The sequence below is a fragment of the Caloenas nicobarica genome, chromosome 5 (genome assembly GCF_036013445.1).
Source record: "Caloenas nicobarica isolate bCalNic1 chromosome 5, bCalNic1.hap1, whole genome shotgun sequence".
In the NCBI taxonomy this organism is placed as follows: Eukaryota; Metazoa; Chordata; class Aves; order Columbiformes; family Columbidae; genus Caloenas; species Caloenas nicobarica.
The window spans coordinates 54,489,595-54,507,126 of record NC_088249.1 but is presented as its reverse complement, the minus strand read 5'-3'; the positions used below and the strand labels follow the sequence as shown (position 1 = coordinate 54,507,126).

Sequence of the window (17,532 nt, the reverse complement as noted above, 5' to 3'; positions counted from 1 at the left end):
GCTCTCACCACCTTTTCCTCGGCAGCTGCTCAGCACCACGTGGAGAGCACGCACCTAAACGGGGACTCGCTTTCAGCAGGTGATGGGATCTGTTGCTGTGGAAGCACCCGGGCGGGCAGAGCCCTGCTGCTTTCCCACTCCCCTCCAAGGAAGGGCATGGTAAAATCTCACCTGAGAGCTTTTCTTCATGCTGCAGCCAACCTGGAGACCCAGGGAGGGCAGGTCCAGCTGGCAGGTCCTGCAGGGTCTCTGCCGACACTACAGGCTGCCTCAACAAACACCCTCAGCAGCCTCTGCCACTCAGCTCTGCCTCAAATTGATTACAGCCTCCTGCTTCCTAAAACAGATTTGGCTGTCAGTTCCAAAGAGAAATAAATAAACTATTCTGGTAAGAGAAAATAATCTCACCAGAAAACAATCAACACAACTTTGCCCAAAGTATGACATATAATATTGTGAACAGCTGATGAGGTTTGGTGCAGCTAGTTTCTGATGCTGACCTAACACTCATCTGCTCGAAATACGAAGAGTTTTACACAATCATGTCTGTTTCTGAGTAACATTTATAAACATATTAAGTACTTGCAGATTTATCTACAAAGCAGCCTGTCCAAGAAGCTTCTCCATATATACTGAGAAAGGCTGATTTACTTCAGTGTAGATTCTACAGCAAAGGTTTTAATTCAGGAGTCAGTTTTAGCAACGTTTGGTATAACAGCATCAGCTACAGTGGCATGGATAGTAGCAGAATGGTTTCAGCTCTCGTTGGAGATAGAGAACACAGAATCACAGAACGGTTTGGGTTGGAAGAGACCTTAAAGATCATCTGGTTCCAACCCCTGCCATGGGCAGGGACACCTTCCACTAGACCCGGTTGCTCAAAGCCCCATCCAGCCTGGCCCTGAACACTTCCAGGGATGGGGCATCCACAGCTTCTCTGGGCAGCCTGTTCCAGTGTCTCACCACCCTCATGGTGAAGAAAAATATGAAAAACATTTTGAAAAAAAGAAATTTAGAAAAACAAACATGAAAAACAAAGGTTAGTGTCTCGGCTCACTCTAGTCAGATCTTTGCTTTTTCAGACTGGTATGGAAGGAGCTCCTTGAGATGACAGCAGAACACTTAAGCAGACACTGAATCATAAAGAGGGCAAACAAGATTTGGCCACTGAAATTCCTCAGCTCAAATCAGCATTTGACTTTGGGAGACTGAAAACACTTGAATAGGTCAAAAGCCCCGGTGTGCCTGTTCCCCTGCCATTTGCCCTGGAACAGGGAACCCCTCAAGACGAGTCCCATCACAACCCCGCTGCCCACAAGGTCCTGCAGTCACAAAAGAGGATGCTTCTCATCCAGGTAAACAGGGATTCTCAACATTGTACAGGAATTCTTCCAGACCTAGGAACCCAGATCTATAAGTTGCCCTGTAACTTTATGCAACTGCTTTACAGTTTACTCTCCTTTCTTCCTGAAGAGGAGGCTGACAACTTGATTCCTGAAAGCACAATTTATAGGCCAGCTTCAAAGCTATAGGTCCTTCTAAGGCTCCGGTTGGGGAATTCACATCAAAGACGACGTGCACATGTTGTTCTGATGCCAGAGAGGACGGTTGGTAGAAATCTCTGTGGATTTGCTACAGTCCCCAGAACAGGGATTAAATTATGCACTGAAGCTGCCTCTGTAAACTGCAGGAGACAAAGAGAATAAGTGGCAGAGCAATATCCCATAATCAAAGCCTGGCACAGTTACTTGCATCAGTCTCTTGGAAGCTGTCAGGGGATTAAGAGAAGGGACATGTGTCAAGGTACTCTCGCCGAAGGGACAAAGCAGAAGTTGGTTTTGTTTGCTTTTAAAACTGCCACCTCAACTGCACCTTTCCTGAGAAAAATATGCAAGTAGTACAGAGGTGTACAGCATCACAATGGATAGATGAAAGCTACTTTAGTTTTTGCACAGCATTAAAGAAACGAAATGCCTAGTGATTTAATCTAATTTGATTTGGTTTTGATGTGTAGGTGCAGAATGAGATCACACTGACAGTTTGTGCTATTATCTATCCAAACTGAGTACTGTTTATGGTGTCCATAGCTCAGGATGATCTAGTTTAGGAAAAAAAAATAGAAAGTAACGTACATCAGAAGAGGGTTTTGTATCATCAATGAAGTAATGTGGGGGGGCTCATATTAAAAAAACTTCCTTGCTTTCAACTTTTTTACAACTGCCCACCTTGACCTGCAGGGAAATTCTCTCAAACCGTTACCATGAGTAAGTGTTCTTAACACAAATATATCAAGCTACGTTAAAGACTGCAGAAAGGTTTGATAATCTGAACCGGCTCCTTTTCACCCTCACATTTATTGCTAAAGCTTCAAAACAAATGCAGGTGAAGCTTTTGATTCTTAGCTGGTTGCAGGCAAGCCTCCTTCTTCCCGTTACACTCACTGAAGTCTAGTAATTGTGATCTGTTTGTAAGGATGTAGTAACAGAACATCTCTTTCCAAAACTTTTTCTTTTTTGCCAAAAAGGCTTCTTCTTAACATAAGAAATTTATACTAGACACAAAAAAGATAACATATTTACTCAGTAGGCAACTGATGAAGCCACTACCCAGATCCTAAATAAAATCTGCGTATAAAATTATTTGTCAGGTCACTTTTCCGTTGGATTCAGGGAAGACAGCTGAAGAGTCCTCAGGCACACGGAAGGCCGTGAGGAAGGCAGGGGACACAGCTACACTCACCAGACGTTGCTCTCTGTTCCCGCAGAGCCTCTCATCCAGGTTGGGACTTGGGAAGCAAGCAGGGCAGCCAGTTCTAGCACTTGTCTCGGTAGCGGCTGCTCAGCTTTTGCCGATTCTGTGCCTTAGCACCAAGCGAACAGAGAATGGGATCAACACGTGTGCGTGTGTACGCATTCGCGCCCCCAACACATACACACAGACACTCTACAGCCGTGTTGGGCAGAAGACAAAATCCCGTTCCACACTGGGAGAAGATGCTGCTCAAAGGCACGGTGTGGAAGAAGCAGAGCAGAGACACAAAAGAAGCGTTTAACATGAACTAAGCAGTCAGAAAAGCCAACAAAACAGACAATACAAGAGACAAATAGAATTAGCAGTGACTTCTCTGATGTCAGTCTCCTCCCCTCGAGCGGTACAACTAATTTTAACTAGATGTCGCCAGCCACTTGTTTCATTATGGTTACATCTTGCATAAGCCATCAGCCAGGGTTTCAAAAAACCTCCCGTGCCCCAAGAGAGGAATCGGAAAACCATGTTAAGACTTCTCTCAATTCTGGCTCTAGAGATAAAATCAATGCAGCCCAAACCCCCAGACGTCATAGAACTGAGGCCAGAGACTGCAGCGGCCACACAGCACAGAATCACAGAGTGGTTGGGGTTGGAAGGGACCTCTGGAGATCACCTAGTCCGACTCATCTGCTAAAGCAGGTTCACCTGGAGCAGATCACACAGAAACAGTTCAGGTGGGTTTTGAATGTCTCCAGAGAAGGAGACTCCACAACCTCTCTGGGCAGCCTGTTCCAGGGCTCTGGCACCCTCAAAGTGAAGCTGGTTTTCCTCATATTCAGATGGAACCTCCTGTGCCTCAGTCTGTGCCTGTTGCCCCTCATCCTGTCATTGGGCACCACTGAAAGGAGTCTGGTTCCATCCTCTTGAAACCCACCCTTAACCACCCCACTCCGGCGCCCTGGCACGCCGCAGCGGCTGAGCGAGCAGCACTCACTCACCCTGACCAGGCTCTGTACCGGGAGGACCAACCTTTTCCACCCCTGGCTCGGGGACAAGCTGTTTCTACAGGCAAAGGGAGAGTCTCACTCACACCAGCCACGTGTAACCGCAGTTTGGCTTAAAACAGAGCGCATCAGAGGGCAACAGAAAAGACAACTGCCCTGTTAGCGGAACACTGAAGTCGTCAGTGATTCTCTCCTTCACCCACTGCAACCAACACTACTCTGGGTTTTTTTTGTACTAGGACACTGGACTCACATTCTCACCTGCCAGCTATTCCTCACTCTTACCTCCTCTTCTACAATTTAGGCTGAGTCCCTTCGTTAAAGCATTTTGCGTCTGTCCAAGTCCACATACTCCAGCTCCTTCAATCTTCTTACTCTCACTTCAAACCACTGGGCTGTTCTCCACTCTCACCTTCAGCCTCTTACGTATTTTTGTTTACAGATACATTATTTCCTGCCATTATTTCCTACAAACTCACTACTCACCTTTGCGTTTTTAATCTCTTCCTTCCTGTAGCACTTTCTTATGCTGTAGCTCCTGGTAGAAGGCTTCTAGCTGGCAACAAAAAACCAGAATTGTCCTTTAAGCTTACGTCTTGTAACACTATTTTCATCAATATCTGCTCCAAAAAGGTGCCTAATTCTGTTTGCATTTTCTTTGGAGGCTGTTTTACAGCGTCTGTAAGGCAACCGGGAGCACTGACAAGTAAATAACAATAAAACAGCGCACAAATGCGCATGTATGCAACAGTTTCTGGTTTTATTTACTTTTATAATTAGCACTCCAAGTTATTCTGCCATCTCCCAGTAATTTCCTGGTAGGCTTTATAATTTTACCTTCTTCTTAGGTTTACCTGTAGTTTAACATTCAAAGTACAGCTGTTGCACAGAATACCTCAACAGACTTGTATTAAAAATGCTCTTTAAAATTCCAAAGCTTTGAACTAAAGAAATATCTCCAGAAGTTTTCATGGAAAGTTCATCTCGGTTGGTTCAATTCAGCTACAGTTAGATGCACCTTTTCAAATAATGGAAAAAAAAAATGTAAAGGGGTCAGACCCAATCAATACCGTTGTTCAAACAGAATTTCAGGCACTGTGATGTGTGTATTTTTTGTGCTCTTTCTTTGTACTGCTCCACTATGAAGAAAGGTTGCTTTTGCTAGTAGAGCAATAAAAGTCTTAGCCTTTTGAATACAGCCATCTAACCAATGAGAATGTTTACTAGGTGTGGAAAATATAGCAATTTTTCATGTTTTTCTTGTGCATGGCTTTGTTCTTTTTATAACTATGCCATACATAGACACACACGCGGCACAAGCAAACACTTTAAAACACCCAAAGACAGACATAAATCAGAGTAACATCAGATCATGCCTTCTATATTTTCTAAGTTTTGACACTAAGTAAATCTGGTCTTTCCTTCATAAAACATCCACAAGTTAATTACTAAGACACATGGGAAATACGCGGTTTTACAGAGGGGAACTGACACTGATATAAAATACATACACATATATTTGAAGATCTGGAAATCAGATGAGTAAACGGTGCAGGTGGAAAAACAGTGGTGTAAACAATAGCAGAACATGTAGGGAGTGCTCTGCTTTCCCCAAACACCAACCTCTCCCTCCAAAGGGGTCCCTGAGGTCACCTCACTGGACCTGGGACAATTTTTCTGAAACAGCAGCACACAAGTTTAGTAGCATCTTCCTGTAGTTTTTAGTTCCACACAAGAGCAACTTTCCAGAATAGAATCCCTTAACATAGTCACTTTATGAAAAACCCTTCTAGCCAGGGGTTTTTTCCAGTTGTTCCACAGCAGCCTGGATGCCTCAAACTACTGCTGCTGTCCAGCCCTTCAAAATAAACAGCTTTATATACATGTACAAAGACAAGCAACAGCTCTATAGCTCTACAGGATTTCCTAGCAGCCCCGCAATACATACAAACTCAACGTAACAGTGGTGAAAAATAGGGGGGTGTTATGCAAGTTCGAGAAGTTGAACACGGCGCTACTTAGGAGTATCAGGCTGCAGTTTTATAAATTCAGCTGTGCAATAAAATTTTAATAACTTTAGTTGGAGAAACTGAAACCAGATGCATAAGGGAGGGCAGTCTGAATAATTTTTGCTTGGTATAACATTACGAAACACTAATTAGAAAACAGCGCCTTCAAAAGAAGAACTGATACTGCTTTTCTAATGAGTTTCTGTTTCTTTAATTATAATTAATCCCAAATGCTTAAGCTGCTTAATAAGCAGAGGGAAAAAAAAAGCGCCCCTTTCTGACCAAATTACATTGATCTGCAAGTAGACATTTTTTTTCTAGTCTTAATATTAGAGAGTAGCATGTAACATCTACAAAACAGCTTTTTTATTAAAAGAAATGGAACTGCAAAAGGAAATCAACCCAAACCAAACACTATATGCATATGAAAATTAGGCCTAATTATTTAAAAACTACACCTATCCCTGAAAAAAACCCCACAAACATGGTTACTGGAGAACAACATTTCACATATTCAATAAGAAGTTTTGGAAGAAAAAATAATGTTGCTAGCTTTTTCCCAAATACAGGATTAACTACGGACACAGACCAAAATCTTCAGAAGATTAGATTTGTTAAACACATTAATTGTATAACTATTTTAGGGCAAAATCCTTCTCTTTCATGCAAGGTCGAATGAGCAGATTTTGTGTGTGCGACAGCAGGAAAGAGAATTAACACCCGCACAAGCTGCAGAGCCCAAGTGCTCAGCCCTTGCCCTCCATCCCCGGGGCAGCCGCAGAGCCCAGAAGCCACAGATGCTGCAGTGGGGGGATCTGGGCCCTTCGCCCGCCAGTTTTGGCCACAAACTCTCCCCTCCTGCATAACAAAGCCTCCGGAGAAACAATGCAGCTTCAGTGAACCACAAAACCTGTGGTCAAAGGCTCCTTTGTGCGCTGAGAAACAGGACGAGCATGTCACAAGCAGCTCAGCTCCGAATTTCTCCTGCGTGCATCGGAAGGTCAAGCACTCCCATTCTCAAATACTCACTCTCCGGTTCGCAGAGTCAACACTAACCACAAAAGTACTTCTAACTGCTTCTTTACATTTTGCGCTAGAGATGAAGTTTCAAAAGAATCAAGCATTTCCAGCGGTCTCCATCACACTGGTGTTGTCTGAGGGAACGTTCCAGTGTCCGTCACGGCCGGTTCACTGCTACCGAAACCTGCTACACCCCGTGCCCACCCACCCGCTCCCGCTCGCAGCCAGCGCACGCCTTACTGTGCGATGCCTCCGGGTTTTGCTTGGTTTTGTTGAAATTACTTTTGATACTTGATTTCACCAGAAACTAAAGGGCTAAGAATATGTCAGACAAACATACGTATCTAACGAGATAGATAGGACTCTATTGTATAGGGGAGAACCCTGAAAAATCTTCCTGTTCAAGAATAAAGATTTAATCAAATGCTAAGCAACGTTTCTTAAAAAAGAAAAAAAAAAAAAAAAAAAAAAAGGCAGCTTTGGCATAGGGGGAACCTGATCCAAATCCCAGTGAAATAAGTGCAAAACTGGGGAACTTCAAGGGGATTTGAACCAAAGAAGAGCAAGATGTGATAACAGTACAAATGACTGTGGATTTTCAACCATATGGACACTGATAAGAGAACAGACAAGAGGGAAGCAACAGGAGGCAGTTATGTTAATATTTTAATATATACCATTTTCCGAACTGTTACATTTAATTTAAATTAATGTTTTCTTGCAAAATATTCATTTATGCTTTCAAAACTTTTTATAAAGGCAAAAATAAATCATTGTTTTGGCAAAAGGTTTTGAAGTTGATACTGGCAGTATTGAGGTAAAATAGATTGCATTAGCTAAATACATACTTTTAAGAATATTTCTGAGTATAGTGTTAATATACGATTTGTTTTAAAGTCTGAAACTTGAAGGTCAATCAATTTCAAGGGTTTTGTAGCTATTACTTGAATACAACAAATAAACAAGTTATTGTTTTCACGAAATACTGCAGAAGTAGTTCTCAGTCATCTCTCATCCAGAGCTGAACTCAACTAATCATTACATAATATTGGGAAATTTTTGCATGTCTTGCATTCAATGCGTACACAGGTTTTTTTTCAAGTAAAGTAGTTGCAGCAATTCATTTAATCTCATTTCCTCCTTATGTCACTACCTCATCCTTTGCCCTATAAGTAAAACACTGAACTTTAAAGTTTGGCAAAGTTAAGTTCCACGTGAACATACAAAGGGAATTAGCAGGTGCCACATTACATTAGTTTTGCTGTTTCCAGGATAAATACTAGTCAATACATCATACCACAATGTTTATTGAAATAAAGTCAAAATAAAAAGACATATTTACTAATAAAATGACATATGCTATTATATTTTTTTTTATTGCTTAGTTCACATACTTCTAATTAAAAGTTTTCTTCTTCCGCATCTCAACTTTCAAAAAATAGCATTTGTTAGCTGGTCGTTACTGAGGGGCAGCACTACTGTCAAGAGCAACCTAGCATACTGTGCATTGATACCAGCACGTTAACCATGTGGGATCAAAAAAGGAAACGGGAGTTCAAACTGGCTTTCCTTATGGCTTTTGTGGAAAATTTCAGCTAAACAGTGGTTACTGATATTTTGAAATTCAAGCTAATAGTTCCTTGAAATGTATTATTTAACAGGCAAAAGGGTGGGTTATTAGCTATACAAAAATACTCAATCCAAAACACCCTTTTGGCAAACCTCTCACTTGCGTTAGCTCTACCCATACCCTAGGAATGTTCTTCTAGTTTTGTTCAAATTTACATTTTTCTCATGAAACTTTACATTGTGCATCTGAGCCTGAAGGGGAAGTAACAGCATCTTTTAACATCTGTGCAAGTAGTTTCTCTTAAAATGAATTCAGCCCTTGATTGAAAAAAAATTCTAAAATATATTGTTCTAAAAATACATTGTCAGTATTTTACAGAGTTTATTAAAAGTGCCGTTTATTCATATAAAAAGTCTGAACTAAACTGAAGTTAAAATAAAATGATTTGCAATTCTCTTCATTTTCATAGAAAATCCCCCTATTATTCTCTGAATGTATTTCCAGAAGAACATGTCATCAGCCGACGAGCATCTTCACAGAAAGCTGGTAATGAATCTCCTCTTTCTTCCACGCACGTCACTAGGTGGGATTCGCTTTGAGTCTTATGTCAGTGTTCGCTTACTGCTTTGGCTAGCGTGAAGTAAAATAAAACATGGTTAAATATTAAAGTGAGTACACTACTGCCCAGCAGTAAGCACTTTCAGGAAACAGTTTTTTATTAAAGCCTTCTGCAGTTTGACAGAATGAACAATTCATATAGACACATTAAACGAACAATTATCTCATGATGCCACTGAGCTCATGCTCAAGCTGCCTGTTGCTGGTTATTGCAATTATTTTCCTGATAATGTTCCTGAAGAAAATGTAGGGGTTTATATATACATGTTTGTGTGTGTGTGTGTGTATATATATATATGTAAATACACATTCTATACATACACATATATGTATGTATACTTATATAGACATGTGAAAGATACATGTTTTTAAGTCAAGCTGGAATGTCAGAACAGCTGGCGTAGGACGGCACCTCTGAGGGTCATCTGGTCCAAGCCCCCCGCTCAAGTCTGCTACCCTGGTACCCGACGGTTATTTTTCAGGGTTCTTGAGGCCACACCAGGGTACCCTACTCATATGCAAAAGCCCTCATGTGACAGTGACAATCAACCAGCATATCCCTGGATATAACGGTAGAGCCAAGTGTATTCAGACACAGCAAAGATGGTAGAATCTGATTCTCAGAAAGAGAAACTGAACCAGGAAAAGCAAACAGCTGTTTCCATCAAGCTCTGTAGGGGCTCCTAATGTCTACGCACCTTTCTTGATGTAAATTTGCCATTTTTCACAGGTCTTGTAGAAGGCAAGTCACTGCCTGTTTGGGTCTTTCTGGTATGTGTGCTTTTCTTTTCCCTCACAGGTATTTGACTCAGATCAGTGACAATGAAAACAAAGGTATTTGAAGATTAACACTATTTGAGGTATTTAAGGTATTCACTCAAATCAACTCTCTTTCCTACTTCATCTGTGTTTAATCTTTTTGTCCAATATCAGGCAATAAAATCAAGCCAAAGGAAATAGGGTGAGAATAATTTCAAAGGGAACTATGGAAGCATGGGGAGTGTCTTCGCTAGGGGCAAGTTTTCCTGTTTCAAACAGAGAAAGCTCTGAAAATAATCCTGGGAAGACATGATACACATTTCTTTATAAGGACAATGAAACTACGATAATTTTAATACTTGCAGTGGCAAAATAACTTAATCAGACACAAAAATAAAGTCTTCTGTTAACACAATTCAACGAAAAACAAAGGCAAGAAGAAGTGAAACACAATATTGTAGAATTAATTAGTTATAAAGGGCCAAATTTTCAGCTCAACTCAATTAAGACTTGGCTGATGGTTCATGTGTAAGATACCAGCCTATAAATGAACCCCCTGCTTATACAACTTGTGCACTTTAGATTCTCTTGCACAGCAACTGCATACGTTGCACGCAAGCAAAACCACCTCGCATCCCTACGGCAGCCACCGCAGTGCCCAGCATTGGCCAGGGGAGTACAAACCGCTGCCGAAAATCTGGCCCCATGCTAATGAGAGCAGAGGTGACTCTTCCCTTCACCACAGTAAGATTACAGAAGCATCTTATCTGTAGAGCGCCAGCAGTTATATGAAGACTTTGTTAGCCCACACGTTAGCTCATTAGAAGCAATATTTGCAAGAATAAAAGGTTTCTGAAAAAAACAGATGCATGCGTTCATTTGGATCTAGTTTAGGTTTAGTAAAAATGTTAAAATTCAGCAAGCCACAGCAAAGGTACGATGGCAAATCAGACATGTCGAGAGCAGTTAGTTCTTACTTTTAAGGTGTTTAAACAAATGTGTAGTGAAATCCATTGCTTAAGGGGGAGTGAGGTGGCTGTGGTACAGAAGGTGAGGGTGCTTTAGGTGGATAAGTCAACTGCTGAGCTAGAAGGGATCACATACAGGAATTAGGCTGCACAATCAAACACTCATTTTACAACAGAGCCACCTTCATTTTCTAATACATGAATAGGAAACCTGATTAGTAATGCAATGAGGTGTTACACAATTTTAGTTATGTGCAACACAACTTAAACAGCAACATTTCTACCTGCTGGTTGCATAAATTTCTACCTATTAGTTGCATAAATTACACAAATAAACATTCCTGTTTTGATGAGAATATGGACAATTGATCTCTAGATGAAGTTTCGCTGGAACATGTTAAGGCACACACCAATGATATACCTTGATCCAGTCCTGCTTTTAAAACTGCAGTTCTGAAATAGCACCTATATTTACTAATATGATTTCAAGATTTCACTGAGCTTTGTACAGGTTTTCAACATTTCCTGTTATATGCCAATGAGCAGAAACAAAAATAATATATAGAAAAATCACCCCCCGAAATTACATATGCATATAACAATTTGCTTAGTACGGTGCATGATTTAGTAAATACATTTTCAGACCTCAGCTTGAAACTTCAGGATAAAGAATACAACAATTAAAACTGTTCTTGTTTATAAAACAGAGTAATGGTATTAGAAGAAAATAATCATAAAACTAAAGAGATTAAAATTCAGTCTTAAATTCTGCTTTTACATTTTGGAGGGCCAAAGGTAGACCAATTTCTAAACACACAATTTAGGAAATGACTTCTTGATACTCCTACACTTGATTTTAATCTTTCAGATTCTTGGCATGATTCCAATTTAGAAGGCTGATAACTTACGAGGAATAGAGGAATTCTAAAATGCTGCTTTACAAGGACTAGATAACTGCATAATTTATTTTAAAATACATTTATATTATCACCCCCACGCACAAAGGGAAAACTTAAGCTTCAGTCTTTTTCATAAGCAAATATTTATAAAAAATTCTAGTCATTTAGTTTTGGATTTTCAGATATGGTCTGCAACAAGGAACAAATGACAACCCATACTTTAAAAATTCAACTAGAAAAATAAAAATGTTGAAGAACCTGTGAAATTATAATAAATGAGAATGTACAATCAGCTGTTCAAAGCATCAAATGATTTTCTTTTTAATCACTTTAGATCATCAGAAAATGGGCCATAACTAAGAAACCTGCACCTTTTCTACAGTTTGTATATCTTCTATCAAAACCAAATTACACTGGCTTTTTTTTTTAGAATTCCTTGAAAGGTGGTGGGTTGTTTTTTCTTTTTCTGAATGAGTACATAATAATTGAAATCAAGGCAAGACATGTTACAAGAAGTGAGTATTTGAGATACAAATGTGGCAAAGAAAACTGTGCATGGACATAAAGGTTTGGGCTTCCTTAAAGAATCAAGTCCTTGGCTACTATTTTAGGTTTTTTCAAGCGTCTTAGAGAAAAGAGCTAACTACCATACCTCACAAAGAAAATTAAATTAAAAATCACCTGACTGCAAATTTTTTCAAGCAGCATTTAAACATTTCAGTGCCGATACACATTTTAATTCCCGCTTTGGGGAGAACTAAAGAATTAGGAAGCCACATGAAGGCTGTGTAGCATGGCAGGCACTCTGCTCTCCTTGTACTGACAAGATGGAATAATTTCAAGTAGGGGTTGCATTCACCTTGGTTGATCTTAGCTTTGGTGCTACCTTTTCCCAGAAGAAGCCAGAACTCATGTGGCAAAACGCTGTGTTGGTTCCTACCTCCTGAAACACCAGGTCCCTCTCCATAACCAAAGGGTGAGAGTCTCTGTGACAAGGACCTGCCTACTAGAAGTGGGACCAGAATGTCTGCAGAGAAGCATTTGGATGCACAGATGCCTGAAGGTCCAAAAGGTTATTCCTGAAATGCTTCCAAGATTTTCCAATTCTAGGTGGTTTTTTGTTTGTCAATCATTTTTTTTCCTTCGGTCAATCATTTTATTCCTTCCAGTCAGTTAAATTACCACAGAACCACTCTGAAGTCTCAAGATTCAGATCTTGAAAATGTATTCCATCTCCTTAAAATCACATTCCCCTCAGGTTTAGCTGACACTGCCTCTCTGAGTATCCAGCCACATTCAATCCACAGTCTGTTACTATAGATGCATGTTACGCATCTGGATATTGGAATAATCTGTCTTTAATGGGAAGGACTTAAGGGCTTCTGTGGCAAGTGCCATCAACTTCAGATGAGAAATGTGCATATTTTTTCTCCATCGTAGTTGAAGTTTCCATTATTTCCATTCTCCACTGGAACAGTGAACTGTGCCAGTTATAAATGGCCAGTCAATCCTTGCTAGAACAGCTGCTGCATGTATTACTGTGTGATACAAATCTCTTGACATTTCAACTATAAAGCAATCAAGAGTGAAATTATCACTTTTAGTAACATTTTGCAAAAGATCTATTAATTTCCAGGCATCAAGCAGAATTCATGCACGGCTGTCTTGCTCTGACCTCTATCTTGGTCACCAGATGGAAACATGCCAATACCCAGTTTACAATGTCTTTTCAGCCTGTTGTCATACAGCTCAAGCTGCAAATCATCACACTCTCAATCACTGGACCAGGGAATCTTTCTGCTTAAAAAAAAATTAAAAATCCCTTTGTTTTGATTTTTTTTAAAGTCACAGATCAATTAACTTTTGGAAAATGAATATAAATACCTCATTTAATATAATGATAGGTAACCAATGGAAAATGTTATTTTTTTGCTACTACTAGTAAGAGCAAGTTTCCAAGCTCTGAACTTCCTGATCATACTATTTTGTCCCCTTCACCCTGTCCATGGGAGGCCAAATACTCAACGTAAATCTTTAGTTTCTCTAAATTTGTTATCTATACACACTTTTCACTATTTTGCATATGAATGACTAAAACCCTCTCTTATACCAGGAGTTCAGCACCAACCCCCCCCCAACTTTAGAGGCTGGTAAGAACTAGCTGTTATTTTGTAAATAACTAAGTATTACCTGCTACCTCCTTGCTCCTCTGAGAGGCTTCAGAAGCCAAAGCGTATGATATGGTAATGATGCGCTCCTGCTCTTGCAGCTGTGAATCTAAATCAACCGAGTTGTGTTTGTCCTGGGCAACAGTAGGCTGGAGATTGTGCATACTAGTGGGAAAGCGCAAAACAACATTAACATTTGCAAACATAAAGAAGAATCCACCATGCAGATGAGAACAAGCCTGAATTCTCACAGCAGTTTTCAGATCCTATCTATCAGCCTCCATATTTTATTGATGATCTTTAAAAGAGAGTTAGATATAATATGTAAATGACTACAGCATACAAAGACAAATGATGCACACATTACACATTCAGTCAGACATCTGCATAGCTTTAAGTACATCTGAAAGTCCTTTGTTGTAAATACACCATTTACGTGAACGCACTATCAAAATATGGGAGCACGGGCACACTGGCAAGGCAGTTCAATGGAACCTGGTTTCAGCATTAGCAAGACAGCTGTTGTAAATACGCACTGTCTTGCAGTAAGTTTGTTTCCCAGGTGAGTCTGCAACAGGTGGTCTTCAGAGAGCCCACGCAGCCCATTAGTTACCGGGGGTCTCTGAAAGGCCAGCGAGTCTCCAAGAGGCTGAAGAGTATTCCTTTCTCACTGGGCTGGAAGAACTTCCATGCCCAGAGGAAAAGGCATATAACCTGGTGGTCCTCAGGCACAATCTCTTTAATTGCCTTCCAAAGAGACAGAAGATACTTGAGGTACTCAAATTCTTGAAACAGAATGTTTCAACTGACTCTACATTAGCTGTAACTAGCCAAAAGTGTTCTCTCAGCATGCCAGCTCTCTGGAGACAACAGAAGTTTGCTCTCACACTGACTTTTCTTCTGGCTTTGGCCAGATCTGAGCCTTTCCTTCCTCCTCACCCTTATCTACAGGTTGCTTGGTAAGGACTCACTACTGTTTTAGGATGCTCTGAACAAGAAAATGGACATACATAAAATCAGTCATTATCTCTTCTACCCAGTTTTAGAAAGGAGCTTTAAGTATACTACATAAATTCTGTGTGCATTTTCTAAAAGCCACAAAGTGCACTTAGATAATTCAATAGGAATCAGACTCTTGTATGAGGTTAGTTCCCAATGTTTAACACCAGCCCCTATACATGATTTGGAAAAAACAAAACAAAACAAAACCCAAGCAAACAACAACCAACCAAACCTGACCTCGATTTAGTAAGAATATTCTTTATCTTCTCTGCTTTACGCTGCCTTGCTGCCAGTTCTTCTGTAGAAAGAGGCTCTTCTGGCTCCAGTTCAACATAGCGTTCTGGAATTGCAACTTTCTCAGGTTTTGACAACTGTGGAAAGCAAGCATCAAGTTTTCAATAATAAAGACTTAAAAAAAAAATTGAGATAAATTCTCCTCAATGGGAGAACACAGGGAAAAGAATAAAGCATGGGTTTTCGCAGTCAATACATGTACCTGATGCTAAACACTCCCTCTGGATATGAGCTGATGCCCTTTTAACAGTGTCTTTTCCCTCTGATTCATTTTACTTTAGAATACAGATCGAACAAATATTAAAGCGGATTACAAAAGAAATCAGAATCAACAGGGAACCTTTCTTCAGCTCAGGCTTAGAGCCCCAAGTAAGACACTGCCCAAAGCTGTTACAGTAGAAAAAAGCAACCACTACAAGACTGACTGGAAAATGTGAGATTTTAGTGCCATGATATTTATGCCATGCCAGCAAGAACTTCCAACAACTGAAAGCAAATACCACCTGAAGTTTTAACCTAAAGTACCATTCTTTTGAGAATGCATAATTTTCTGTGAGCAGCAGAGGAAAAAACCAAACCAAACCAAACCAACAACAAACCCACAAAAACCAAACAAAATCCCAGCAGTTTGTAATAAACTTAGGAAATTCTTAACTATAAAATCTGAAATCACAAGTGTTCAAAAGTTGTCAAGGGAACTGACCCAAAATACCCTAACATTGTGCAATTGTAACAACATGTTGCATATACATAATTCTGTAGACGGAAAATTTTAATATGATTGCACAAAAGCTGGCAATATGTTTTTGTTAGACCAGATTCTCTGTGGTAAATTTTTTCTAAATCAACCAATAAAACTTCAGTTTACAAATGGACTTTAAAAACCAATGCTTATTATACAGAACAGGCTGCTTTTGAAAAACACAGAGGATGTGTGAATAAACAAAAATAAGGATAACTATTTTTTCTTCTCCTCTTTACATTTTTATTAAAACACTCAAGAGGCAATGAGTTTTCAAAATTCAAAGTTTTAAATAAAAATAATCCTAAATTTTTCAGCACTGAACTTGTTCCACACGAATTCAATTGCATATGTAAAGTGGCTCAGTAATTCACAGGCAATCATAGGTCCAAAGCATACAATATGGTCATTGGCACTCACAACCACATTCAAATCACAACCTCAAGTTTTTATAGTTCTCAGTAAACCCAAGGCCAATGCTTCCTGAAAAATCCTCATTTTCCACTACATTTCTTTACCCTCAAATCCAACTCCACTCTGTAGCTCTGCAGCTATATACATATATTCTTTAAAAAAAAAAAAAAAAAAAAAAAAAAAGTATCTCCATACTACAACTAATTTAGATCAGCTCATCCTGTCACTTCCAGAGTAACAAACTCAGTTGTCAGGTGAACAGCAGATTTATTTGCCTTAAAGATACAAGTGAGTACATCATCTTATGAGGCACAAAAGTACCTCAGGTACAGAAGTGCTTGCCAGGTGAAGAAGATGGGTATCTGAAATAGAAAAGGCCATCCAGGGTAACCTGAGAAAGAAGCTTTACATTCAGAGCTTCAGATCTGCTTCAGTTACTCTGAAGCAGGACAGAAATGCCTAGAAGCAAAAATGTTTCCTATCCTAGGCTTGGGGTACTGATCTGGATACATGAAGTGATTCACGTAGCCTGGAGGCCTTCTGGAAAAAAAAAATTAATAGCAGAGTGCAACAAGGAAAGGCAATACAATGGAAATATTTTCTGTTTCTGAAGTTTAAAGGAGCACTGCATTTTCTGTAGAAAATATACAAAGATTAATTGAAAGATAACATTCATCCACAGAGATCAACAGATAACAGCTCACAGATTCAACTTCACACAAATATCTCTCTGTATAAAACAACAGCAGCTTTCAGAGGAGTAGAGGCGCTTACTAGTCTAATTATCATTAATAATTTTACTGATTTTCCATCTACCATGGCATTTTACACAATGCACAGTTCCACTTGCTACATTCTCTCTTTTCCACAAGATGGCTCAATCGCATTTCAAACAAATAATTTACTCAGTTACTAGAGCTGAAAAAAAGCTTTAGGGCCCAGAACACCGAGTACTTTGAAAAGCTGACAGAAAAGTGTTTTCTGCTCTGCCCAGGATAAAGCAGTGCTCCCTCTTCCCTACCATGGTTTGCCAGTCAAAATGAACTGGGGAATTAACTTTTGCTTCATTGCTGTTTCTTGTTTTCAAATACTCTTGATGTTGTCTTCTCATCTTTTTTTTTCCAATTTATATAACATTGTCTCACTTATTCACTTTTTCCTCTAAGAAGCCTGAGATGTATATTTCAAACAGTAAAGCCAACTCTTCCATTTCTTCTCTCCACTAAAACACAATACAAACATGAAACTTACAGAGATTCTAAGTTCCAGGCCATAAATTTACAATATCTGAAAGACTCATTTTAGCTCAAACTTCCA

At 39.7% G+C, this 17,532-nt stretch overlaps 1 protein-coding gene across 2 annotated transcripts in view; it reads right to left on the bottom strand.

Moving 5' to 3' along the window:
• Positions 1 to 8,692: 8,692 nt before the first annotated feature.
• Positions 8,693 to 17,532, bottom strand: part of PLEKHA7 (pleckstrin homology domain containing A7) — a 155,193-nt gene continuing 146,353 nt past the window's right edge. For both annotated transcript variants that reach the window (XM_065635470.1, XM_065635471.1), the window contains exons 25-27: positions 15,003 to 15,136; positions 13,786 to 13,928; positions 8,693 to 8,981 (exon numbers count right to left, since the gene is read on the bottom strand). In XM_065635470.1, coding sequence (XP_065491542.1) covers positions 8,959 to 8,981; positions 13,786 to 13,928; positions 15,003 to 15,136 — 300 coding nt within the window. In that variant the 3' untranslated portion in view covers positions 8,693 to 8,958. The remainder of the gene's footprint in view (positions 8,982 to 13,785; positions 13,929 to 15,002; positions 15,137 to 17,532) is intronic.